The sequence below is a fragment of the Pogoniulus pusillus genome, chromosome 39, assembly GCF_015220805.1.
Source record: "Pogoniulus pusillus isolate bPogPus1 chromosome 39, bPogPus1.pri, whole genome shotgun sequence".
Classification (NCBI taxonomy): Eukaryota; Metazoa; Chordata; class Aves; order Piciformes; family Lybiidae; genus Pogoniulus; species Pogoniulus pusillus.
The window spans coordinates 2,282,485-2,309,078 of NC_087302.1; the positions used below are offsets into that span (position 1 = coordinate 2,282,485).

At 55.2% G+C, this 26,594-nt stretch overlaps 1 protein-coding gene across 5 annotated transcripts in view; it reads left to right on the forward strand.

The window, feature by feature from the left end:
- The window catches only part of FOXP4 (forkhead box P4), a 96,065-nt gene that overhangs the window by 28,701 nt on the left and 40,770 nt on the right, over window positions 1-26,594 (forward strand). For 3 of the 5 annotated variants that reach the window (XM_064173636.1, XM_064173639.1, XM_064173638.1), the window contains exons 2-3: window positions 3,586-3,802; window positions 21,980-22,069. In XM_064173636.1, coding sequence (XP_064029706.1) covers window positions 3,602-3,802; window positions 21,980-22,069 — 291 coding nt within the window. In that variant the 5' untranslated portion in view covers window positions 3,586-3,601. The remainder of the gene's footprint in view (window positions 1-3,585; window positions 3,803-21,979; window positions 22,070-26,594) is intronic. The other 2 variants (XM_064173640.1, XM_064173641.1) reach the window with 1 other exon arrangement.

Consider the following 26,594-nt stretch of genomic DNA (forward strand, 5'->3'; position numbering starts at 1 on the left):
GCATTGTGACCCTGGGCAAGCTGCTGTGGTTGCCCTGCTTTAGCAGGGGGAGTTGGACTGGATGATCTCCAGAGCTCACTTCCAATCCCTCACCTTAGTGAGGTTCTGTTCAGAAAGTTTGTCTCTGGGAGAAGCTTTGACACTTTTCCAGGCTCTGCCATTGTGGTTCTCCTCTTTTCCCTTTCTTGACTGTGTTCTCCATACCTCCTGCACTCACTTCTGTCCGGTTGGGGCAGGGACCTGCCTCTGTGTGGGTCACCTCTGTCTCCAGAGATCCCTTCCAACTCCTCCCATTCTACACTTCCTTGGAAAGCTCTGACTGTGCTTCTCCCTCCAGCACTCCTTCTTTCCAACCACCACCAAATCCCTGCCACCCCATTCACCTCCTGCCGCCAGCGCTGCGGCACCCTGCACGGGTTTGGGAGCCCTGGGACAGGAGGATGGAGGCAGCAGCTCCACATGGGAATTAATGTCAGTCATATACCCTGCGGAAATGACTTTTGAAATGCATATCATCTCCAACATGCAAATGAGGAGCTTGCTTCACCCTGTTTAATATGAATGATCAGCTCCTGAATAGCTATTATTACACGCCACATTTCAGCAATTATGTTGTTCGTGGTTTGTCTTTCTGTCTTTTGGGGCAGGAGGGGAGAAGGAGAGGGAAGAAAGGAAGGAAAGGAAGGCAAAAAATAAAAGGAGAAGCAGGATTTCTTCTCCTTATCCTTCTCTCTTTACTCCACTCCTGTTCAAAGGCTCACAAGCATGTCAAGGATGGGAAGGGACCTAAGAGGTCATCCAGTCTAACCCCCCCTGCCAGAGCAGGACCATACAACAGAGCTCAGGGCACACAGGAATACATCCAGACAGGCCTGGAAAGGCTCCACACAAGGAGACTCCACAACCTCTCTGGGCAGCCTGTACCAGGGCTCTGGGACCCTTCCAGGCAAGAAGTTGCCTCTTGTGCTGAGCTGCAACCTCCTGTGCTGCAGCTTCCATCCATTGCTGCTTGTCCTGTCCCAGGGAGTAGTGAGCAGAGCCTGTCCCCCCCTCCTGACCCACAGCTCTCAGTTAGAAACTGTGCCAGGGCTCTGGGACCCTTCCAGGCAAGAAGTTCCCTCTTGTGCTGAGCAGGCACCTCCTGTGCTGCAGCTTCCATCCATTGCTGCTTGTCCTATCCCAGGGAGTAGCGAGCAGAGCCTGTGCCCCTCTCCTGACCCCCAGCTCTCAATTAGAAACTGTGCCAGTGCTCTGGGACCCTTCCAGGCAAGAAGTTGCCCCTTGTGTTGAGCTGCAACCTCCTGTGCTGCAGCTTCCATCCACTGCTCCTTGTCCTATCCCAGGGAGCAGTGAGCAGAGCCTGTCCCCCGCTCCTGACCTCCAGCCCTCAGTTACAGATGTTGATTAAATCCCCTCTGAGTCTTCTCCTCTCCAGTCCAAGCAGCCCCAGGTGTCTCAGCCTCTCCTCATCAGGCAGTGCTCCAACCCTCTCCTCATCCTCGCATCCCTCCACTGGACCCTCTCCTGCACATCCCTGTCCCTCTTCAACTGGGGAGCCCAGAACTGAAGGCAAACTGTTGCAAAGTCTCTGAGTGGTGATGGGTGAACACTGATCCTGCTCCAGCAGCTGCTGGTGGGGAGGGAGCAGGATGGGATGAGAAAATGAGCAGGTCAAGGGAGGTTTTTCTGCCCTTCTGCTCTGCCCTGGTGAGGCCACAGCTGGAACAGTGCATCCAGTTCTGGGCTTCCTGGTTTCCAGAAGGACAGGGAATTGCTAGAGAGGGGACACAAAAGGGCTGCAAAGGTGATTAGGGGACCAGAATATTTCTCATCACAGTGATTCTCCAGGCCCCTCAGCATCTTCATAGCCTCTACTGGACTGTTTCCAGTCTCCCTGTCCCTCTTAACTGGAGACTCCAGAACCCAGTGCTCCAGTTGTGGCCTCACTAGGGCAGAGTAGAGAGGGAGGAGTTCTGTCTGGGTGGATCAGGGTGATGGGCAGGGAGAGTTTACAGGCATAAAACCCATCTGTGGAGGCAAAGTGCTGTGCTGGTGCCTTGCAAGAGGGAAGGAACTGCATGGAGCGAAGCACCAGAGCTGCAGAACACAGCTGCTGGGGGTTCATGTGGGGCTGGAAATGTGAGCATGGGAATCCCTGCACCCTGCAGCAAAGAGTGAAGTGCCTGGCTTGGTCTTTTGAGGGCACCCAAGGGGTACAGTGGCATGAGGGGGGTGCAGGGAGATGTCTGGGGGAAAGGGAGGATTTGATAGGCGATGGTTTCTGGAGCACTGCCACGCTCTCGTTTTGCCACTTCCCAGCTCCACACTGCCTTGGAGCTTCTTTAACCTGGTGCCAGCTTCCTGCCAGGTGGTGTTTTGGTTTGTTTTTCCCAGTGGGAAGTGCAGATTTGCTAGGAGCTGAAGCACTTTGTGGAAAGGTGACAGTGTTGTGGAGGTTTTCATGGCGAAGGTCACAGCTCAAGCTCCATGTGCTGGCTGTGCAGCCACACCAGAGCTCAAGCTTTGCTGTCTCCAGCTTCTCCAAGTGAAATGGTTTGGGATTCTGTGGAAAACACCTGGATTCCTGGAGTTTTATCTCTTGCATCAGGCTGGGAGAGAGCTGGAAAGATGGCACTTTCCTAAGGGATGGGTTGCACTTGCTTTGCCTTGGTGCTGTGCAGGCCTGGCAGCATCTTCATGACAGCTCCTGCTGCTGCATGTTTATTCTTTTGGAGCAAACTGAACACAGCTGAAACTGTCCAGGGAGTTGACATTTCTTCCTCTGCCAGGAGTCTGGCACCCCATCTCTGCCTCTGCCAGGGATCTGGTGCCCCATCACCACCTCTGCCAGGGGTCTGGCACCCCATCTCTGCCTTTGCCAGGGATCTGGTGCCCCATCCCCACCTCTGCCAGGGGTCTGGTGCCCCATCCCCACCTCTGCCAGGGGTCTGGCACCCCATCTCTGCCTCTGCCAGGGGTCTAGCACCCCATCACCACCTCTGCCAGGGGTCTAGCACCCCGTCACCACCTCTGCCAGTGGTCTGGCACCATATCCCCGCCTCTGCCTGAGATCTGGCACCCCCATCACCACCTCTGCCAGGGGTCTAGCACCCGATCCCTGCCTCTCCTGGGGGTCTGGCATCCGATCTCCACCTCTGCCAGGGGTCTGGCACCCCATCCCCACCTCCCTTAGGGGTGTAACACCTCATCTCCACCTCTGCCAGGGGCCTGGCACCCAATCTTTGCCTCTGCCAGTGATCTAGTGCCCCATCCCCACCTCTGCCAGGGGTCTGGCAGCACAGAATCAGAGCTGTATGGGTTGGCAAAGCCCTCTAAGATCATCCAGTTCAATCATCAAACCAACTTCACCATGGCCACAAAACCATGTCCCCAAATGCCATGGCCACACCTTTCTTGAACCCCTCCAGAGATGGGGACTCCACCACCTCCACCCCCATCCCTGCATCTGCTAACCAGGCTTGCCTGGCACTGGAGCTGGGCACAGGGCAAGGGCTGGGCACAGGGCAAGGCAGAGGCATGGATGCCAGCCAGGAGTTTCAACCTCTGCTTTCTTCTTCTCCTCAGGTCCTGCTAGCAAGTCATGATGGTTGAGTCAGCCTCGGAGACGATAAGGTCCACTCCCTCCAGCCAAAACGGGGTCAGCAGCCTCAGCAACCAGCCGGATGGCGGCGGGGGGGGCGGCGGCGCGGGCGGAGGGGGCGGCGGGCGAGAAGGAGCTGCGAGCGGCGAGACCAACGGCGAGATGAGCCCCGTGGAGCTCCTGCACTTCCAGCAGCAGCAGGTAGGAGAGAAGTCACAGAACCACTGAAGTGGAGAGGTTGGAAGGGACCTCCAGAGATCATCCAGTCCGATCCCCCCCAGCCCTGCCAAAGCAGGATCCCCCCCCAGGGTAGTTCACCCAGGAATGCATCCAGGTGGGGTTGGAAAGGCTCCAGAGCAGGAGAACTCCACAACCTCTCTGGGCAGCCTGCTCCAGGGTTTTGTCACCCTCACTGGAAAGAAGTTGGTACTTGGTGCCATGGTCCAGCCTTGAGCTCTGTGGTAAAGGGTTGGACTTGATCTGTGAGGTCTCTTCCAACCCTGATGATACTGTGAGACTGTGAAGTTTCTCCTCACGTGGAGCTGAAACCTTCTCTGGTCCAGTTTGTGTCCATTGCTCCTTGGCTTATTGCTGCTGACCACCCAAAAGAGCTTGGACCCCCTCCACTTGCCCCCCACCCAAAAGATATCTGTAGGCATTGCTCAGATCCCCTCTCAGCCTTCTCTTCTCCAGACTAAACAGCCCCAGGGCTCTCAGTCACTCTCCACGAGGAAGATGCTGAACCCCACAAATCATCCTCCTGGCTCTCTGCTGTCCTCTCCCCAGCAGGTTTCTGCCTCTCTTGAACTGGGGAGCTCAAAACTGGACACAGCACTGCAGGTGTGGTCTCAGCAGGGCAAAGTCCTTGCTGCCTTGCTTGAGCCCCCCCCCCAGCTCCCTGCAGACATTCATGGTCAAACTTCATGTGGCCCTAAGCAACCTGCTCTAGTTGGAGGTGCAGACCCCCCCCTGCAGGGAGGTCTGGGCGAGATGCCCTTGGAGGGTTCCACCCAACCCGATGCATTCAGTGATTCTTCCTCTCACCTTCTCAAACAAAGCAAGATGGAACTGAGCCCTACCAGGGTTTGGTTTGGTGCAGCACCTGACCTTGCCCTCCTCTCATCACCAGGGGTGGCCCAGGAGATGGTTTGGCCCAGACCTGGGCACTGCTGTTGAAGCTAGGGTGCAGGTGCTACCCCAAAACCCAGAGGCATGTCCATTTGGGGTGCACATCCCTTAGGAATCAGAGAATCACAGAAACATTCAGGTTGGAAAAGCCCCCCAGGATCACCCAGTCCAGCCAATATCCCTGCTCTACAAAGCTCACCTTAAACCACATCCCCAAGCACCACATCCAAACAACTTTTAAACACATCCAGGCTTGGTGACTCCACCACCTCCCTGGGCAGCTCATTCCAATCCCTCACCACTCCTGCTGGGAAAAGGTTTTCCTAATGTCCAGTCTAAACCTCCCCAGTGGCAGCTTGAGGCCATTCCCCCCCTCACTGTTTACCTGTGAGCAGAGACCAGCAGCAACCTCTCCACAAGGTCCATTCAGGTAGCTGTAGACAGTGATGAGGTCTCCCCTCAGCCTCTTTTTCACACCAACCATCCCCAGCTCCTTCAGTCTCTCCTCATCAGATCTATTCCCCAGGCCCTTCCTTGCCCTCTCTGCACTGGCTCCAGCACCTCCACATCCCTCTTGTACTGAGGTGCCCAAAACTGAACACAACACTCAAGCTGTGGCCTCACCAGAGTAGAGCACATGGGGACAATCCCTTCTCTGCTCCTGCTGCACACAGCATTTCTGCTCCCAGCCAGGATGCCATTGGCTTTCTGTGCCACCTGGGCACACTGCTGCCTCATATTCAGCTGCTTGCCCATTAGAGCCCTCAGGTCTCTTTCTGCCAGCAGCTTTCCAGCCACACTGCCCCAAGCCTGCAGCATTGCTTGGGGTTGTGACCCAAGTGCAGGACCTGGCATTTGGCCATGAGATGGAACTCATCTCTTGTTAGCTTGTGGACTGTGTCTGCTGCCCCAGAGGTGGCTGAGTTTCAGGGGCAGGTCCTGCCTATCCTGGTGGGCTCTGCCAGCTCTTACTTCCACTGGTAGGGTTGAAATGATGTGGGAGGGCTGAGAGAGCAGAGGAGAGACCTGCTGGGTGCCAAGTCCAATTGGGGATGTCCCTGCTCACTGCAGGGGGGGTCAGATGAGATGACCTCAGAGGGTCCCTTCCTACCCAAAGCATTGTGTGAAAATAAGGAGCAGGTTTTCTCTGAGAGCATTTTGGGTTCTAGTGGGAGGTTTCCCTGCCTATAGCAGGGGGGTTGGAACCAGATGATCTTTGAGGCCCCTTCCAAGCTGAACCATTCCATGATCCTATTCTAGGAGAGGCAGCAGCTGTGCTCCCCCCATTCTCTGGGCTCTCCTGGTACCTTCTAACCTCCCACACATGGCCAAACCCACTTGTGACTGCGCCGTGTGGAACAGCTCTGCCCTGCGTGCATGGAGCCTGGGGTTGGCCCCCACCTCCCCTAGAGATGTTGAGGTGCTGGAAGGTGTCCAGAGAAGGGCAACAAAGCTGGTGAAAGGCCTGGAACACAAACCCTATGAGGAGAGGCTGAGGGAGCTGGGGGTGTGCAGCCTGCAGCAGAGGAGGCTCAGGGCAGAGCTCATTGCTGTCTACAACTATCTGGACATTGTAGCCAGGTGGGGGTTGGTCTCTTCTCCCAGGCAACCATCAACAGAACAAGGGGACACAGCCTCAAGTTGTGCCAGAGGAAGTCTAGGCTGGATGTTAGAAGGAAGTTCTTCACAGAGAGAGTGATTGGCATTGGAATGGGCTGCCCAGGGAGGTGGTGGAGTCACCGTCCCTGGATGTGTTCAAGAGGAGACTGGCTGAGGCACTCAGTGCCATGGTCTGGTTGACTGGATGGGACTGGGTGCTAGGTTGGACTGGATGAGCTTGGAGGTCTCTTCCAACCTGGTTGATTCTATGATTCTAGCTGCAAGGATGGCTGCAGGGCAGGGGGGGAAGGGGGAGTGGTGGTGGTGGTGGTGGGGAGGGATGGCGGTGGGGAGGGATGGCGGTGGGGAGGGATGGCGGTGGGGAGGAGAACATCCCCGCATGCCTGCAGGTTACCTTTCCAAACAAACTTTGGCAAAACCCCATAAATTTTCCTCCTCGGCTACTAAATAAGGCAATGATCCCTGCCCGGGCTGGAGATCGCTTCCCTGAGCCATAAATTCCAGCGTGAAAGCTGTAAAAAATTGCTGTGTCTGATACTTTGGTAGTGAGTGCTGTAAATCCATTACCTGAATAACAGCCGTTTCGCACGCAGTTAAGCCCCTGGTCCCCTGCTCTGAAGGGTAATCATGCGTGTAATGCTGCCGGGAGTCACCCCTGCCACGGCTCCATCCTCCCCTCCCCTCCCCGCAGCTCGCCCGGCCGCGGGGCTGCAGGGGAGATGCTTCCTCCTGCCCGCCTGCCTCTCAGGGTGGCTGTCAAAATGAGGGCCAGAAAATAAAAGGGGAGGGAGGAATTTTTTTCTTCCCGTGCACCCTGAGCTCGCCCGCAGCTCATCCTGCCCTGCCTGCGCTTCCTTTTCGCCCTCCTGTGTCTCCTCACTGGCGGTCGCTTGCTGCAGCACGGGAGGTGCCTGCGCAGCACAAGGGGCAACTTCTTGCCTGGAAGGGTCCCAGAGCCCTGGCACAGGCTGCCCAGAGAGGTTGTGGAGTCTCCTTGTGTGGAGCCTTTCCAGGCCTGTCTGGATGTGTTGCTGTGTGCCCTGAGCTAGACTGTGTGGTTCTGCTGTGGCAGGGAGGTTGGACTGGATGATCTCTTTGGGTCCCTTCCCTGACATGCTGTGATTCCCCATGGAATTGCCCTAGGATGATGTCAGAGGGTTTGGTGAACTTCCAAAAGCAAACCAGGTCTGGCTCCATCCTCTTGTCCTCCACCCTTTAGCTCTTGCTTGAGCATTGCTCAGATCACCTCTGGGGCTGCTCTTTTCCACGTTCAACTCCCCCAGGGCTCTCATTCTTTGGTCCTCACAGAGCTGCTCCATGCCCTTCATCACACTCATAGCCCTCACTGGACTCTCTCCAGCAGTTCCCTGTCCCTCTTTCCCTGGGGAACCCAGAACTGGACACAACACTCTGTATGTGGCCTCAGCAGGGCACCAGGAGGGAATGGGAAAGGCTGAGATGCTCACCTATGGATGCTGCATATGGAACAAAGGATGAAAGCACCTCAGGGGGAGGTGGGAAGGAGCCATCCTCAGGCCCATCAATCTTTACGCCTCAGGGAACAGGCTGAGCACCAGCTGAGGGTCAGGAATAAATGTCCCCACAGAAAAGGCTGTGCACAATTAGGTGCTTCATGAAGGCTTTGCATCATCCTTGGGAGCATCCAGTGCTCACCTCTTGGCACAGGCAGGCTCTTGGAGCACTGAGCTATTCCCAGCTGACAGCTCCTCTGTCCTGGCTCTTGCCACAGCTCCCAGAAGGTCAGCATTCAATCCTTGTTCTTAGCACTCAGTCCTTGTTCTTGTTTCACAGAACCATGGAATTGTGTGGGTTGGAACAGGCCTCTAAGGTCATCCAGTCCAACCATTGGCCCAACACCACTTGCCCACTAAGCTATGTCCCCACAGGCTTTTTTGAACACCTCCAGGGATGAGGACTCCACCACCTCCCCTGGGTAGGCTGTTCCAATCCCTCACCACTCCTGCAGGGAAACTTTATCCATACAACATCTCCCCGAAACCCTGAGAAGTCTGGAGGGGTGGAAGCCCTCCCCTCACCCACCCAACGTGGGCTTGAAGGGCTGCTGGTGAGAGGCCTGGAGAGGATAGACTGAGGGAGCTGGGGGGGTGCAGCCTGCAGCAGAGGAGGCTCAGGGCAGATCTCATTGCTGTCTGCAGCTGCCTGCAGGGAGGCTGGAGCCAGGTGGGGTTGGGCTTTGCTGCCAGGCAGCCAGCACTAGAACAAGGGGACAGAGCCTCAAGTTGTGCCAGGGCAGGTTCAGGCTGGATGTTGTTAGGAAGTTGTTGTCAGAGAGAGTGATTGGCACTGGAATGGGCTGCCCAGGGAGGTGGTGGAGTCTCTGTGGCTGGAGGTGTTGCAGCCAAGCCTGGCTGGAGCACTTAGTGCCATGGTCTGGTTGGTTGGGCAGGGCTGGGTGCTAGGTTGGGCTGGCTGAGCTTGGAGCTCTCTTCCAACCTGCCTGATTCTATGATTCTTAGGGCTCCATGTCCTTAGGGGTTGGCTTGGGTACTACAGCTCCTGGTCTGCTCTCATTTATGGCAGGTTTTGGACATTTTGGTGACCTGAGCTCGTTTGGACCTTCCTGGGTGCCCACAGTCTCTCTGCTTTCACCCTTTTGAAGGGGTGAACCTGGACAGCCCTGGGGTTTGTTTGCTGGCACTTTGCAGCTTTAAACTCCTCTCTGAAGATGCTGTCTGGAGGTGGGTGGGAGCTTGAGGGAAGGAGTATTGTGAGGTGCTCAGGGAGCCCCACTGATGCTGTGTTGTGTCCTCTGGAGGGTCCCTAGAGCAAGAGGATGGGTGAGGATGAGGATGGGCTTTGCCAAGAGAGGGACTGGCAGCTGTGCTGATGGCCCTGCTCCACCATGGATCATGGCTTTGTCACCACTCTCAGCTGTGCCTGCTCTCTGCCCATCCCAATCCAGGCGACTTCAGAGCATCCCATGCTCGGGAGAGACTGGAAAGAGAGCAGGAGGCCTAAGGGATGGAGCAGGGAAAAGGATCACAGGATATTAGGGGTTAGAAGGGACCCAAGAGCTCATCCAGTCCAACCTCCCTGCCAGAACAGGACCACACAATCCAGATCAGGGCACACAGCAACACATCCAGACAGGCCTGGAAAGGCTCCACACAAGGACACTCCACAACCTCTCTGGGCAGCCTGTGCCAGGGCTCTGGGAGCCTTCCAGGCAAGAAGTTGCCTCTTGTGCTGAGCTGCAACCTCCTGTGCTGCAGCTTCCATCCACTGCTGCTTGTGCTGTGCCAGGGAGCAGTGAGCAGAGCCTGTCCCCCCCCTCCTGACCCCCAGCCCTCAGATATTGATAAACATTGATTAGATCCCCTCTGAGTCTTCTCTTCTCCAGACTAAGCAGCCCCAGGCCCCTCAGCCTCTCCTCCCCAGGCAGTGCTCCACTCCCCTCATCATCCTCGTAGCCCTCCCTTGGACTCTCTCCAGCAGATCCCTGTCCCTCTTCACCTGGGGAGCCCAAAACTGAAGGCAATGCTCAAGATGAGGTCTCAGCAGGGCAGAAGAGAGGGGAAGCAGAACCTCCCTGGATCTGCTGGACACACTGTGCTTAATACATCCCCAAGATCCCATTGGCCCTCTTAGCTACAAGAGGCACATTGCTGCCCTTGTGGCCAAGAAGACCAATGGGCTCTTGGGGGCATCTCCCTCCCCAGCAGGGTTGGAGCATTCCTCTCCTTCCCTCCCTCTCCTCAAAGCCCAGGGGATGGCGTTCAGGTTAAATCCCTGGATTTCAATGGTGGGATTGGGTTGAAAAGCCTGAATAGCTCCGGCTTTGTGGCGGGGCTGGCGGAGGGGAGAGGTCGCCCGGGGGCATGGGAGGGCTGTCCGCTGCCAGGGGTCTCCCAGCGCCGTTGCTGTGGGAACCTGGCGAGACCTCCGGCGCTGACATCCTCGAACCGGGCTCCAAAGGGCCCCGACGCCTCGGTGCATTAATGAGGTTTTAATGTGGAGGTTGGCCCCTGGCCCCCCGCCATGCCAAGCATCACCACCCCCCCACTGCCCCGGTAATCCTCCGGGGAGGAAGGATGGGCAGGAAATGGGGGCAGTGGGGTGGGGGTGGGGGGGTGATAGAGCCCTGGGATGGGGAGAAGGATCGTGGGGGTGTCACAGATCTGGGATGGGGAGAAGGATTGTGGGGGTGTCACAGATCTGGGATGGGGAAGGATTGTGGGGGTGTCACAGATCTGGGATGGGGAAGGATTGTGGGGGTGTCACAGATCTGGGATGGGGAAGGATCGTGGGGGTGTCACAGATCTGGGATGGAGAAGGATCGTGGGGGTGTCACAGATCTGGGATGGGGAAGGATTGTGGGGGTGTCACAGATCTGGGATGGGGAAGGATTGTGGGGGTGTCACAGATCTGGGATGGGGAAGGATTGTGGGGGTGTCACAGATCTGGGATGGGGAAGTGGGGTGGGGGTGTCACAGATCTGGGATGGGGAGAAGGATCATGGGGGTGTCACAGATCTGGGATGGAGAAGGATCGTGGGGGTGTCACAGATCTGGGATGGGGAAGGATCGTGGGGGTGTCACAGATCTGGGATGGGGAGAAGGATCGTGGGGGTGTCACAGATCTGGGATGGGGAAGGATTGTGGGGGTGTCACAGATCTGGGATGGGGAAGGATCGTGGGGGTGTCACATCCCTGGGATGGGGAAGGATCATGGGGGTGTCACAGATCTGGGGATGAGGAGAAGGATCATGGGGGTGTCCAGACCTGGGGATGAGGAGAAGGATCATGGGGGTATCACAGATCTAGGATGGGAAGGATTGTGGGCGTGTCACAGATCTGGGATGGGGAAGGATTGTGGGGGTGTCACAGCCCTGGGGATGGGGAGAAGGATTGTGGGGGTGTCACAGCCCTGTGAGGGGAGAAGGATCATGGGGGTGTCCAGCCCTGGGATGGGAAGGATCATGGGGGTGTCACAGCCCTGTGAGGGGAGAAGGATCATGGAGGTGTCCAGACCTGGGATGGGGAAGGATCATGGGGGTGTCACAGCCCGGGGATGGGAAGGATCATGGGGGTGTCACAGCCCTGTGAGGGGAGAAGGATCATGGGGGTGTCACAGCCCTGCAAAGACAAAAGGATGGGAAGTGCTCCAGTTTGGGTGTTGGGGTGTAGGGAGCAGTGTGAGGAGATCAGGGGACACCCACACCCAGTGGATTCTGCTCTCAAATGATTTGGGTCTCTCTGGAGTCTCCTTAAATCCCTGCAAAAAGTCCTTGGGTCTCCAAGGCTCACTCTGGAGCTGGGATTTGAAGCAGAGGGTGCAGAGAGGCCAGACCTTGGGGACCATCACAGCTTTGGGGTGCTGGGGGGGGGTGGGGTTGCAAAGAGGCTGAGCCTTTGGGGCTGTTAGAGTTTCGAGGTGCTGGAGAGGAGTTGTGGAGGTGGCTCAGAGCTGAGATGTCCTGGGACAATGGTGGAGAACAGACCTGGTGACCACACAGTAGCTCTTCCCAACTTGCAATCCCATGGGAAAGGAGCCAAAGAGCCACCTGGCAAACCCAGCAGCTCCAGCTTTGCTTGGTGGGACTTTTATTGTGCAGACACCCCCCTTAAAGACTCCTGCAGATGCACACCCAAGAGCTGTTGAAGCTGACTGGCTGGGGCACTTGGTGCCATGGTCTGGTTGACTGGCTAGGGCTGGGTGCTAGGTTGGACTGGATGATCTTGGAGGTCTCTTTCCAACCTGTTTGATTCTATGATTCTATGTTGCACAGAAACAAACCTGTTTAGCAAGCAGGCAGCACTCGGGACTGCTTTGGGTAGCTGCAGAAGGGGCTGGGGGTGGTGAGGAGAGGCACTGCTCCATCCTAGGAAAGTCACCATCCCAGCAACCATGAGAGCACAGCTCCCAGGTCCTCTGAGAGCTGCTGGCATCAGGGCACTTGGAGAGAAAAATGGGACTGGAGCACCTGAGTCAAACTCATCTCTCTTAGCTTCTGGGAGTTGTGATTTACCGAGGAGAAATGCAGGACAGTTTCTTTTCCCCCCTCTTGTTTTTTCTCCCCTCTTATTTCCCCCACCCCTCCTTCCCTCCCCCCCTTATTATCTTCCCCCTTATTATCTTCCCCCTTATTGTCTTCCCCCTTATTGTCTTCCCCCTTATTGTCTTCCCCCTTATTATCTTCCCTCTTCTTATTTTCCCTCTTCTTACTACTTTCCCTCTTCTCATTATTTCTCCTCTTATTATTTCCCCCCTTCTTATTATTTCCCTCCCCTTATTATTTTTCTCCCCTTATTTATTTCCCCCCCTCTTATTATTTTTACCCCTCTTATTATTCTCTCTGTTTTTATTATTTCTCCCCTTCTTATTATTCCCCTCCCCTCCTTATTTTTCTCCCTTTATTCGTTTCCCCCCTTATTATTTTTATCCCACTCTTATTTTCCCCTCTTCTTAATGTTTTTCCCCCTTCTTATTATTGCTCCCCCATTATTTTTCCTCCTTTTTCCTCTCCCTTTTTACCCTTCCCCCCCCCTTTTTTTCCTATTTCTAACTCCTCTTTTGTATCCCACTTCCTTCCCACTCCCTTTCCTCCTTCCCTCTCCCTTTCCTCCTTCCTCCTCCCCCTTTTCTCCTTCCTCCTCCCCCTTTTCTCCTTCCCCCTCCCCCTTTTCTCCTTCCCCCTCCCCTTCCACCTTCCCTCTCCTCTTCCTCCTTCCTTTTCCCCCTTTTATTCTTTTTATTCTTCTTCCTCCTTCCTTTTTTCCCTTTTATTATAATTTTTCCCCTTCCTCCTTCCTTTTTCCCTTTTCTTCTTCTTTTCCATTTTATTCTTATTTTGCTTTTATTCTTTCCCCCTTCCCTCCTTCCTTTTTTCCCTTCCCTCTTTCTTCCTTTTCCCCTTTCCTCCTTCCTTTTTCTCTTTCCTTCTTCCTTTATTCCCTTTTATTAATTTTATTCCACTTCCTCCTTCCTTTTTTCCCTTTTATTAATTTTATTCCACTTCCTCCTTCCTTTTCCTTTTCCTCCTTCCTTTATTCCCTTTTATTCTTTTTATTCAATTTCTTCCTTCCTTTTCCCCCTTTTATTCCTTTTATTCTCCTTCCTCCTTCCTTTTTGTCCCTTTTATTCATTTTATTCCACTTCTTCCTTTTTCCCTTTCCTCCTTCCTTTTTTCCCTTTTATTCTTTTTATTCCACTTCCTCCTTCCTTTTCCCCCCTTTTATTCCTTTTATTCTCCTTCCTCCTTCCTTTTTCCCTTTCCTCCTTCCCTTTTTTTCCCTTTTATTCTTTTTATTCCCCTTCCTCCTTCCTTTTTTCCCCCTTTTATTCTTTTTATTCCACTTCCTCCTTCCTTTTTTCCCTTTTATTCTTTTTATTCCCCTTCTTCCTTCCTTTATTCCCTTTTATTCTTTTTATTCCCCTTCCTCCTTCCTTTTTCCCCTTTTATTCATTTTATTCCACTTCCTCCTTCCTTTTTTCCCCTTTTATTCTTTTTATTCCCCTTCCTCCTTCCTTTTTCCCTTTTATTCTTTTTATTCCCCTTCCTCCTTCCTTTTCCCCCTTCCTCCTTCCTTTTTTCCCTTTTATTCTTTTTATTCCACTTCCTCCTTCCTTTTTCCCCTTTCCTCCTTCCTTTTTCCCCTTTCCTCCTTCCTTTTTCCCTTTCCTCCTTCCTTTTTCCCTTTCCTCCTTCCTTTTCCCCTTTTCATTATATTAATTCCCCTTCCTCCTTCCTTTTTCCCCCCCTTCCAGTCTTCCTTCCATTCTTTTTTTTTCCCTTCCACCTCCCTTCTTCCTTTCTCTTCCCTATGGGATAGGACCATCAGCATCTTACTACTTGCATCCTTCATTAGTGGGCAATGGATTTAACCCCTCCAAAAATCAAGAGCAGAGGAATCAAGTCCAGGAGCATTGCAGAGAGTGCAGCCCAAGGGAGAGCAGCTGAGGCTGCTGGAGGCACAGAGCTGCTTGCAAAAAGGACTTCTTTTAATTCTCCTTCTTTTTCCCCCCTCTCCTCCCCTCCTGCTGTGAATATCTGTGCCTTTTTTTTTTCCCCCTTTCTTTCTTTTTTTGGTTAATTTTGCTCTCTTTTGAGCCATTTGGTTCTGGTTAAGCCAGGGCAGGGCAGGGCTGGGTGGAAGTGCTTCTCAATATGGCATCATTTACTGTTAATATCCAGCTAAAAATATCCTCCTCTGTGTGTTGTTTTAATGGCTCTAATTCTGGAATGTGTCTGTGTCATTTTATTTTATGGGGTTGGTGCAAAAAAACCTCTTTTTTTTTCAAGTCATTTTTTTATTCATCCCTTCCTGACCTCTTTCTACCCTCCAAAAACAAACAAAAAGGCCCAGAGGTGCTAAAAGGGAGGACCCAGACTCATCTCAGATCTTCTTCCCTCCTCCTTCCTTGCCAAATTCTTGGTTTGATGCTATTTATTTTTTTTGAAGGGGGGGGGTGTTGGCTTTTTGCTCATCAGAGGTTAAAACCTCCCCATGCAAAGCTTTGATCCCATCCAGGTGGAAAATCCCTTGGCTATTTTGAGGCTGGTGAAGCAGCCAAGAGGCTGCTTTTGGCTGAGGCAACTGTGAGCATCCAGGCACCACTACCCAGTGGTGCAGTTAAAAGCTACACCCTCAGAAACCCAAAGCCTGGTAAAAGAAGGGACTGTAAAAATACCCTGGGCAAGATTTCTTTCCCTTGCACTCTTTTGAGAGGCTTTTTGGGGGTTGCTGGGTTTGGTTTTGGGGAGGTTGGGACCTGCCCTTTTAGAAAGCCTCCTAAATGTCTCCAGCCTCCCCAAAGTGTTTTTTGTCCCTTTTGACTTCTTTCTTCCCAGGCAATGGTAGACCTTGGAGAGGGTCAGCATGGGCAGGTTTTGAGGGCACAAAGGTAGCCAGGCAGGAATGAGGGCTTATGGTAGGGGCTGAAGTGTGAGTCAGGCACTCTAAATGGGATGGGAGCTGCCATCTTCTCTCCCTGGGGTCCTCTATCCCCTCTCTGCCCCTCCTGGGGTCCTCTAGCACCTCTCTGCCCCTTCTAGAGTCCTCCATCACCTCCCTGCCCCTCCTGGGCTTCTGCATCACCTCCCTGCTCCTCCTGGGGTCCTCCAACACCTCTCTGCCCCATCCTGGAGTCCTCCACCACCTCTCTGCTCCTCCTAGAGTCCTCCATCACCTTCCTGCCCCTCCTGGGCTCCAGCATCACCTCCCTGCTCCTCCTGGAGTCCTCCATCACCTCCCTGCCTCTCCTGGGCTCCTGCATCACCACCCTGCCCCTTTTGAGGTCCTCCATCACCTTCCTGCCCTTTCTGGAGTCCTCCATCATCTCTCTGCCCCTCCTGGAGTCCTCCATCACCTCTCTGTCCCATCCTGGGGCCCTCCATCACTTCCTTGCCCCTCCTGGGGTCCTCCATCACCTCCCTGCCCTCGAGGTCCTCCATCCTCATCCTGTCCTCTCCCTGGGCTTCTCTGTCACTGGGCCCAGATTTGACCTTGTATTCCCTGTGGAAGAAAGGGAGGATTTGGGTGTTTGTTGTAGGGAAGGCAGGGAAAGTTCTGCCATGCTGGGACGACTCCATCAAGGTCAGGGTGGAGATGTGCAGTTCCCCTGGCTGGAACATGAGTCTTTATGGGAAGAAGTGGTGCCCAGGCATGCTGGGTGGAAGCTGGCACAATGGGCAGCTCCCCAGTGGAGGGGCAGACAAAGTCTAGAGGAGGATCCAGCCTTGGTTTATCCATCATAGAATCAGTCAGGGTTGCAAGGGACCACAAGGAGCAGCCAGTTCCAACCCCCCTGCCATGGGCAGGGACACCTCACACTAGATCAGGCTGCCCACAGCCTCATCCAGCCTGGCCTGAAACATCTCCAAGGATGAGGCTTCCACCACCTCCCTGGGCAACCTGTTCCACCTCATGGTGTAGAACTTCTTCCTGACATCCAGTCTGAATCCACCCATTTCTGACTTCATTCTATTCCTCCCAGTCCTGTCACTACCTGACAGCCTAAAAAGTCCCTCCCCAGCTTTCTTGTACCCCCCTTAAGATACTGAAGGGATTTGATGTGTCCAGGGAGAGGCAAACATCCCCACAGGCTGGGGTACCCCAAGAGCCCCTTCTATGGCAGGGAAACCTCTGGTGCCACAGGCACAGCTCAGAGCTAGTCCTGGCAGTGTAGGTGGAGCTTTTGCTGCAGCTGGGATTAATGCCAGGACTGGATTGTTTCTTGACCCCCAACCCAGCACCCACCTTCCTGTCAAACCCTGCTGTGTTCTGTGCCCCCACACAGCCAGGGGGAAGGGGTGGGGAGGGAGTTTTGGGCCACCTCCCAGCAAAGCCCAGCTCACCATCCTCTTCCTCAGCCCTGAAACGTATCACAGTATCACCAAGGTTGGAAGAGACCTCACAGATCATCAAGTCCAACCCTTTAGCACAGAGCTCAAGGCCAGACCATGGCACCAAGTGCCACGTCCAGTCCTGCCTTGAACAGCTCCAGGGACGGCGACTCCACCACCTCCCCGGGCAGCCCATTCCAGTGTCCAATGACTCTCTCAGGGAAGAACTTTCTCCTCACCTCCAGCCTAAATCTCCCCTGGCACAGCCTGAGGCTGTGTCCTCTTGTTCTGGTGCTGGCCACCTGAGAGAAGAGAGCAACCTCCTCCTGGCCACAACCTCCCCTCAGGTAGTTGTAGACAGCAATGAGGTCTGCCCTGAGCCTCCTCTTCTCCAGGCTAACCAATCCCAGCTCCCTCAGCCTCTCCTCGTAGGGCTGTGCTCAAGGCCTCTCCCCAGCCTCGTTGCCCTTCTCTGGACACGCTCAAGCATCTCAATGTCCCTCCTAAACTGGGGGGGCCCAGAACTGAACACAGCACTCAAGGTGAGGTCTAACCAGTGCAGAGTCCAGGGGCAGAATGACCTCCCTGCTCCTGCTGGCCACACCATTGCTGATGCAGGCCAGGATGCCACTGGCTCTCTTGGCCACCTGGGCACACTGCTGGCTCATGTTCAGGTGGGTATCAATCAGCACCTCCATTATAATCAGCACCCCTGCTGATTATACTGGGGGTGCTGCTGCTGCTGCTGCTGCTGGTGGAGAGGGCAAAGGCAAACAGCAGCAGCAGCTCTTGCTGTAAGTGCCTGAGACATTGCAAACTTTTTTTTTGTGGGATAATTTGGTGATCAAAGGAAGCCATCCAGGAGCATGATGGATGTGACACAACCCATTCGTTCCTAATTACGGGTTAAGGTGCTAATGACTCCTGAATAGCAGCGTGCAGCAGGCTCCCAGCTTTGTAAAGGAAAATCATTTTTCCCCTCTCTGGTTCACAGAGCCAGGAGGTGAAATCTCAGCCACTCCTACACGGGAAACTGACTCCCTTCTGCTTTCCCATCTCCTAAGCAGAGCTTGTGGGTGACAGTTCCATGCTGAACTCTAAAGAAAGGTTTTGTCCTCCCACCCTGAGAGTACCAAGCTCACATTAGGAGGGAGCTCTGCAGCCCAGAATTCCATCCTTGGGGCTCCACTTGCCTCATGCAACAGGTTTGCAGACCCAGGCACTAGCAGCCAGAGCAGCCTTTGCTTGCAGGCAGAGTAAGCCCCAAGGAGAGTTTGTAAGTGACAGTTCCATGCTGATCCCTAAGGAAAGGTTTAGATTGGAAGGGACCTCAAGGATCATCTAGTTCCAACCCCTCACTATAGGTTTGCAGGCTGAGTAAGCCCTAAGCAGAGCTTGTGGGTGGCAGTTCCATGCTGAACTCTAAGGAAAGGTTTTGTCCTCCCACCCCGAGGGTACCAACTCACACTAAGAGAGAGTTCTGCAGCTCAGAATTCCATTCTTGGGGCTCCACCTGCCTCATGCAACAGGTTGGCAGACCCAGGCACTACTAGCCAGAGCAGCCTTTGCTTGCAGGCAGAGTAAACCCTAAGGAGAGCTTGTGGGTGACAGTTCCATGCTGATCCCTAAGGAAAGGTTTAGGTTGGAAGGGACCTCAAGGATCTTCTAGTTCCAACCCCCCACTATAGGTTTGCAGGCTGAGTAAGCCCTAAGGAGAGCTTGTGGGTGACAGTTCCATGCTGATCCCTAAGGAAAGGTTTAGATTGGAAGGGACCTCAAGGATCTTCTAGTTCCAATCCCCCACTATAGGTTTGCAGGCTAAGCCCTAAGGAGAGCTTGTGAGTGACAGTTCCATGCTGATCCCTAAGGAAAGGTTTTGTCCTCCCACCCCGAGGGTACCAACTCACACTAAGAGAGAGTTCTGCAGCTCAGAATTCCATTCTTGGAACTCCATCTGCCTCATGCAACAGGTTTGCAGACCCAGGCACTACCAGCCAGAGCAGCCTTTGCTTGCAGGCTAAGCCCTAAGGAGAGCTTGTGGGTGACAGTTCCATGCTGTTCCCTAAGACAAGGTTTTGCCTTCCCACCCTGAGAGTACCAAGCTCCCATTAAGAGGGACTTCTGCAGCCTGAAATTCAGTTCTTGAGGCTCCACCTGCCTCATGCAACAGGTTTGCAGACTCAGGCACCACCAGCCAGAGCATCCCTCGCTCGCAGGCTGAGCTCAGCTTAGGTTGGGCTTAAGTGGAAATCGCTGCCGGGTGGTGGGGAGGGAGGGGGCAGCTCTGGGGTGCTGTGGAGAGGCCTCTGTGTGCAATTGTAAGGCCATGTCATTTTTTTTTCCCCCCTGTAAATCTTGTAATTTCGTGCTTCAGAGCACAACAAAGTGAGAGAGCCAGCGGGGAGTGAATTAAATTCCCCCCTGAGAGGCGGTGTGGGGCGGGCAGCCGGCGGTGAGGCTGAGCCAGCTGGGCACTGGGGGCTTGGGGGCACCTGCAGGCCAGGCAGTATTTGGGTTTACTCTGCTCTAGTGAGACCACAGATGAAGTTTTGGGTTAGTTCTGGACTCCCCAGTTCAGGAGAGACTGAGAACTGCTGGAAAGAGTCCAGCGAAGGCTTCAAAGATGCTGAGGAGCCTGAAGCAGCTCTGAGGAGTAAAGGCTGAGAGCCCTGGGGCTGAGAGCCAAGAGAAGAGCAGCTCCAGAGGGATTGGAGCAATGCTCAGCAAGAGCTAAAGGGTGGAGGGCAAGAGGCTGGGGCCAGGCTCAGTGGTGCTCAGGGACAGCACAAGGGGCAATGGGCACAAACTGGAACCCAGGAAGTTCCACCTGAAAAGGAGGAGAAACTTTGCTGGGAGAGTGCAGGCTGCCCAGAGAGGTTGTGAAATCTCCTCTGCAGAGCTTCCAACCCCCCCTGGCCACTGTGATCCTGGGCAAGCTGCTGTGGGTGCCCTGCTTGAGCAGGGGGCTTGGACTGGATGATCTCCAGAGGTCCCTTCCAACCCCCCACCATACTGAGAGTCTGTTCAGAAAGTTCATCTCTGGGAGAAGCTCTGTCTGGCACTTTTCTAGGCTCTGCCACTGTGGCTCTTCTCTTTCCCCCTCTTTGACTGTGTTTTCCATACCTCCTGCACTCATTTATGTTGGGTTGGGGCAGGGACCTGCCTCTGTGGGTCACCTCTGTGAGATGATCCTTAGAAACAATGGAAAAATTTCACATGTTTCAGTTGGAGAAACCAAATCCATGCAAACCTCTGCCAAACAGGTGGGGGTTAAAAAACAGCTAAAGCTCAGGCAGCTGGGGAGCACCCACAGGGTGCAGGCAGTTGTCTAGCACCCATGCTCAGGTGAGTGCCTTGAACCTGCTGGTTCTGCTGGTGCTGAGCAGCCACTGATAGAACTCTTTCACCCTTGGCTGTTAAGTGGGATTACTGTTTTCATTCCCCAAAGTAATTAAAACATCAGACCTTGAGCTGTCATAACTGTCAGGTGGGTTTTGTGTGCATGTTACCCATGCACACCTATTACTGCTAACAGCAGGGACATGGAGGAAAGCATCTTGTTCTGGGGCTGTGGCAGCTCTGCCACTTGTACCATGGGTTCCTACCACCAGTGATTCCCAGCAGCAAATTGCCACCTTTGTCTTCTTGAGATTTGAGTTTTCCATCGTGTGGATGAAGTGGATTTGTGAGTGGTTATGCAGTTTCTGAGCACCCCCCCAGGAGCTGACCAGGGATGCTCAGGAAGAGGTGGTGGGTGTGGGGCAACTCTGGGGGTCAGGATCTGGCAGTCTTGATGATTCTGTGCTGTTCTATCAGCATCTATCACATCATTCTGTGGTAATCTATCAACATCATAGAACGGTTTGGGTTAGAGGGCACCTTGAAGATCATCCAGTTGCAACCCCCTGCCACGGGCAGGGACACCTCCCACTAGCCCAGCTTGGGGAAGAAATTAGAATCATAGAATCAACCAGATTGGAAGAGACCTCCAAGATCATCCAGTCCAACCTATCTCCCAGCCCTATCCAGTCAACCAGACCATGGCACCAAGTGCCTCATCCATTCTTTTCTTGAACACCTCCAGGGACAGTGCCTCCACCACCTCCCTGGGCAGCCCATTCCAATGGCAAATCACTCTCTCTGTGAAGAACTTCCTCCTGGCCAACCTGAACCTCAGCTGCTACAACTCAAGACCATTCCCTTGGGTGCTCTGTTTTAAGGCTGCCAGAGGTGTTCCTTGAGAAGCAGAGCATAAAGGGTTGAGTGGAGCAGAGCTGAGTGCCAAGATGCCTCCACGGCACGGGCAGAGCCGCTCTGGTTGGCAAAGCAGCTTTGGCAGGGAGGGCTGGAGAGGCGGCTCAGGGGCTGGGGGCTTTCTTCTTTATAGCTGGAAATGTGGAGAATTAACAAGTGGCCCTTTCTCGAGGGCGTGCAGCCACCTCCTGGAAGCCAGAGCAGTGATTTATGGCCGGGGTGATGACAGCCAGGAAGCCAGAGCCGTGCCGCTGGCAGCACCGCTGAGCCGGGCTCTGACCCCGCGCCGGGGCTGGACGCAGACCTGGCCTGCAGGCAGGGCTACAATGGCCTGGTTGTTCTGAAAGGGATCCAGAAAACATGGAAGGGAGGGGAGGGGGGGGGTGGAAATTCCTTAAAAGCAACAATCAGGAGTGTAGGAGGAAGTGGGGCTGGGAGCAGCAACTGGGTGCTGGAGGAGCTTCAAAGCTGGGGCGATGTGGTGCTGAGGGACATGGTTTAGTGGTGACCTCGCTGGGTGAAGGGTTGGACTCGATGGTCTTAGAAAGGTCTTTTCTGACCCAAACCCATTTTGTGATTCTATTCTGTGACTTGTGGGGTTTCTTGATTCCCTCTCCTGCTCTCAGCTCCTGGAGGAAGCTGCTTTGCTCAGCTTGCATATCCATAGAATCAATGAAGTTGGGAAAGACCTCTGAGATCCACAGATCAGTTTGGAAGGGACCTCAGAGTTCATCTAGTTCCAACCCCCCTGCCGTGGGCAGGGACACCTTCTACCAGACCTCATCCAGCCTGCCCTTCATAGAATGGCTTTGGTTGGAAGAGGCCTTTAAGATCACCAAGTCCAACCATTAACCCAGCCCTGCCTGGTCCCCACTAAGACATGTGCCTCAGCACCACATCTCCACAGCTTTCAGCCTCAGCACCACATCTCTGCAGCCAGCCCCGTGTCTGGTCTCTGCTCCGGGGAGCTGGAGGGGGAACGTGCCCAGAGGAGGGAGGAGGAAGAGGGCAGCCTTCCTCCTGCCCACCCCACTGTGTCTCTTTTGCAGGCTCTCCAGGTGGCACGCCAGTTCCTGCTGCAGCAGGCCACGGGGCTGAGCTCCCCCAGCAGCAATGAGGGCAAGCAGCCGGCGGTGCAGGTGAGCCCCAGGACAGGTGTCCATCTCCTCACATCCTCCCCCCACCCACTTTTTGGGAAGGGCTCAGCTGCAGACTGGTGCTGTGGGAAGGTGCCCATGAGAACATCCAACACCTCTGGGCTTTGGGATGGGTGAAGCCCACAGCAGGAGCCCACAAAGAATTAAATCTCCCTGGAAACTCCCAGAACTTTATTGGGTTTATTTTGGGGGGGAGGGGGGGTTGGTCCCTGTTGTTGGCTGATGCAGTGGGAATAGGTCACTTGAAGGAGTGAGGCAAGGACCAGGGAGAGGTCACCATGTGCCACTACAGCTTGGGACATCATTTTGGGTAGGCAGGTGCAGAGTTTCCAGGGTCAGGGCACCCCAGGATTGATGCTGAGTGCTGCAAGAGGAGGGCAGGGCCTGAATAAGGGCCAGTCCTAGGGCAGGTCCTCCACATATGGCACAGCAATTGGGATGGGACAGAGACCCACATGGGGCAGGGTTTGTGGCACTGGCAGGAAAATGGGGCTTTGGGTGGGTGCAGCACCCTTGACTGGCATCATGCTGCCATAGGGGTGGGGGCATTCCTCCTTGGGTCACCTGCTGCCCTCTTGCACCTAAGGAAAAGGGCCAAAGCTGGGAAGAAAAGGAGCAGAAGAGGAACATGGAGCTGGAAGGAGGGGGAGGAGGCAGGAAGAAGCAAAGCCCAGGCGATGGAAAGTGACAATTTAAATGGCTGTGCGGAGGGGCTCTCCCTTCAGGCTAATTAAATTTATCGGAGAACAGCAGGTTACCTTATTAGAGCCACGTGGGTTTAATTAACAAAGGAAAGTAATTAGCACAAGCGCTCTCAGAGCTGGAGGTCTTGCCTGTGCCAGGCTGAAGCAGCGTGGCAGCAGGAGGGTGGCGAGAGCCAGGGCTGGGAAGGGCAATCACCTGCTCCTCTCCCAGCTGAGCGAGCTGAGGCACGGCTGAACCTCTCAACCAGCAGCGAGAGCCATCGTGGTGCTGCCAGGACTAGGGTGGGCTTGGCGGAGCTCGGGGACTCCCCTCCTGGCTGCCTCTCCGGGATGGGAAGCAGCAGCCAGAGCCGAGCAGCGGGGTTCGGTCGGGGCTCCTGCGGCACAAGCGGCTCCGTTCCAGCGGCGCTGGCAGGAAGGAAATGCAGTCAGTGCATGGAAACCGCTGCGGGACAAAGGCGGCCAGGCTGAAGGCAGATTCCGGTACCCCGGGCCTGGCCCCCTCCTCTGGGCACATGTCTGTGCCCCTGCCCCTCCTGCCCCTGCCCTTGCTCCTTCTGCCGGTGCCACTCCCCTCGCACCTCTCCTTCTCTACCTGTGCCTCTCCTTGCACCTCTCCTCTACCTGTGCCTCTCCTCGAACCTCTCCTCTTCCACCTGTGCCCCTCCTCCACCTGTGCCCCTCCTCCGCCTGTGCCCCTCCTCGCACCTCTCCTCCTCTGCCTGTGCCCCTCCTTGCACCTCTCCTCCTCTGCCAATGCCTCTCTTCAAACCTCTCCTCCTCTGCCTGTGCCCCTCCTCGCACCTCTCCTCCTGCCAGTGCCTCTCCTCGAACCTCTCCTCCTCTACCTGTGCCCCTCCTCACACCTCTCCTCCTCCACCTGTGCCCCTCCTCACACCTCTCCTCCTCCACCTGTGCCCCTCCTCGCACCTCTCCTCCTCTGCCAGTGCCTCTCTTCAAACCTCTCCTCCTCTGCCTGTGCCCCTCCTCGCACCTCTCCTTCTCCACCTGTGCCCCTCCTCGCACCTCTCCTTCTCCACCTGTGCCCCTCCTCACACCTCTCCTCCACCTGTGCCCCTCCTCGAACCTCTCCTCCTCCACCTGTGCCCCTCCTCGCACCTCTCCTCCATCTGTGCCCCTCCTCGAACCTCTCCTCCTCCATCTGTGCCCCTCCTTGCACCTCTCCTCCTGCCAGTGCCCCTGCCCACTTCTTGTCTCTTGCCTGCGCTTCTGCCCTCACCACACCTCTGATCTGCCCTCACCTCTTACCTGTCTGCACTTCTGCCCACACTTCTGCCTGCCTTCCCCTCTTCTCCTGCCTGCCTTCCCCTCTTCTCCTGCCTGCCTTCCCCTCTTCTCCTGCCTGCCTTCCCCTCTTCTCCTGCCTGCACTTCTGCTGCCCACCCCTCACTGCTGCCAGCTGTGGTGCCTGCGCTCTTGGCTCCCTTGCTGCCCTTCTTCCCATCCCGTTCCCTCTTGGCTCCTGCTCTCTCTCCTGCCCATCTGGCCGGCGGCTTTGCCGGAGCGAGCTGGATCTGCTTCCCTCTCCCCTCCTCCCTTCTTGCGTTGCAAAAGGACTTGTGAAAGTTGTAGACGTGAGTCAGAAATAGCTCATAACTCAGCACCGAACGGCCTCTTCCTCCCCCCGCCGGCTCCCCGAGCCCAGCCGGCAGCTGGAGCAGGATCTGACCGAGGGGAGATAGAGGATTAAGCAGGCTCCTTTGAAAGGAAGTTTATCTAAGGCAGTGGTGTGGATGAGACTGGCCAGGACGGCTGGAGGAGGAGCAGGAAGGCTGGGTCCTGGCGCAGCAGCCTCTGGCTGGGGAGAGAGGGGGCAAATCAGACAGGGCTGGGGGGGGCTGTTGCAGTGTTTGAGGTGCCCTTTTAGGTGCCAGCTTGGACTCCCCGCTGTGGGCTTTGCCTGTGGATATGCAGCTGCACCACAGACCCACAGCTGTGGGAATGTAACAGTTTTCCACGTTTAGAATCAGAGAGTCACAGAATGTCAGGGGTTGGAAGGGACCTCCAAAGCTCCTCCAGTTCAACTCCCCTGCCAGAGCAGGATCACCCAGAGCAGATCACACGGGAACACATCCAGATGAATTTTGCATATCTCCAAAGAGGGAGACTCCACACACACCCCACACACACCCCCCCAGGCAGCCTCTTTCTTGGGTGTTTTGGGGAAAAGCTGTTTCAGTGATCTCCCCTCAGCTCCTGGCTCCCAGTCCCAGGTAAAGTGAGCTGGAGGTTGCCCAGGGATGTGATTGAGGCCCTCTCCTTGGAGACATTCAAGGTCGGACTCGATGTGGCCCTGGGCAGCCTGCTGTAGTTGGAGATGGCTCTGCTGAGTGCAGGGAGGGTCAGAAAAGATGAGCTTTGAGGCTCCATTCCAACCCGATGCAATCGGGCCCCGGTGCAGGCAGAGAGCAGGAGCCCCAGCACCCAGGGGTGCTGTGAATTCCCCATGCTGCCCAAGCCCCTGCGCTTGGGTCGGCAGCAAGCAGCTCCTGCCCTCCTGCTCATGGGGCCAGGACGGTTGTGGGGCACTGAGCCAGCAGGAATGTTAACGACACTCGGCAGCGGCGTGAGCTTGAAAACAAACAAGGAGCTGCTGGGCTGGGTTAGGACCTTGGGGTGGGTTTGTTAGGAGCGCTCTGTCCTCCCCGATGCCTGGAGGGGGAGTGTGGAGAACCTCAGAGCTGCCACCCGAGTTGCAGCTGCGTCTAAAAGCAATGCTCAAACGCTCCCACCCTGAAGCATTTTCAAGTGCTCTTTTTATTTCTCCTTGCCTCTCGGAAGCTATCAGAAACTTGGCAGGTGCCAACGAAGTGCTGGGTTTAGATGAGACGTCAGGAGGAAACTCTTCCCTGTGAGGGTGGGGAGACGCTGGAATGGGTTGCCCAGAGAAGCTGTGGGTGCCTCATCCCTGGAAGTGTTTTAAGACCAGACTGGATGAGGCTTTGAGCAACCTGGGCTAGTGCGAGGTGTCCCTGCCCATGGCAGAGGGGTTGGAACTGGATGAACTCGAAGATCCCCTGCAGCTTAGTGCATTCTGTGATTTGAGTTTTGTTGCTCCTCTCCTGTATGAGACTGATCAGGAGCAGTGGATCCCTCCCAGGACCCTGCTGGTAAAGCCCACGGCAGGAGGTGCTGGAGCACGTTTGGAAGGTCAGCACCCTCCGTGCTTGGTGCTGGGGCACGTTTGGCAGGTCAGCACCCCCAGTGCTTGGTGCTGGGGCACGTTTGGCAGGTCAGCACCCCCCGTGCTTGGTGCTGGAGCACGTTTGGAAGGTCAGCACCCCCAGTGCTTGGTGCTGGAGCAGGTTTGGAAGGTCAGCACCCCCCGTGCTTGGTGCTGGAGCAGGTTTGGAAGGTCAGCACCCCCCGTGCTTGGTGCTGGAGCAGGTTTGGCAGGTCAGCACCCCCCATGCTTGGTGCTGGGGCATTGGAGGCACCGTGCCCTCTTTCGGGTCCTTCCCCCAGCTCAGCCTCCCAGCTGCCGGTGGGAGTGACTCGCTGAGGTTCAAAAGGCTCTGGAATGGGAGCGGGGCTGAAGGGTGCTGAGGGAAGGGGAGAGGAGTTTGGAGCAAGCTGCGGGAAATTGCTTTTCTTTTGTCTGCCGCGGCGGGGAGGGCAGCGGAGCGGAAAAGTGTATTTTGTTGATTTGAAACTCGAGTGAAATGGGTAATGAAGACAGATCAATACCAACCCTTCTGCCTTCCCTCTCCTGGAAAAAAAAAACCCACCCAGCAGCAGCCTGTCCGTCTGGCCTCGTGCAGTGCTGGGTTTTTCCATTTGAA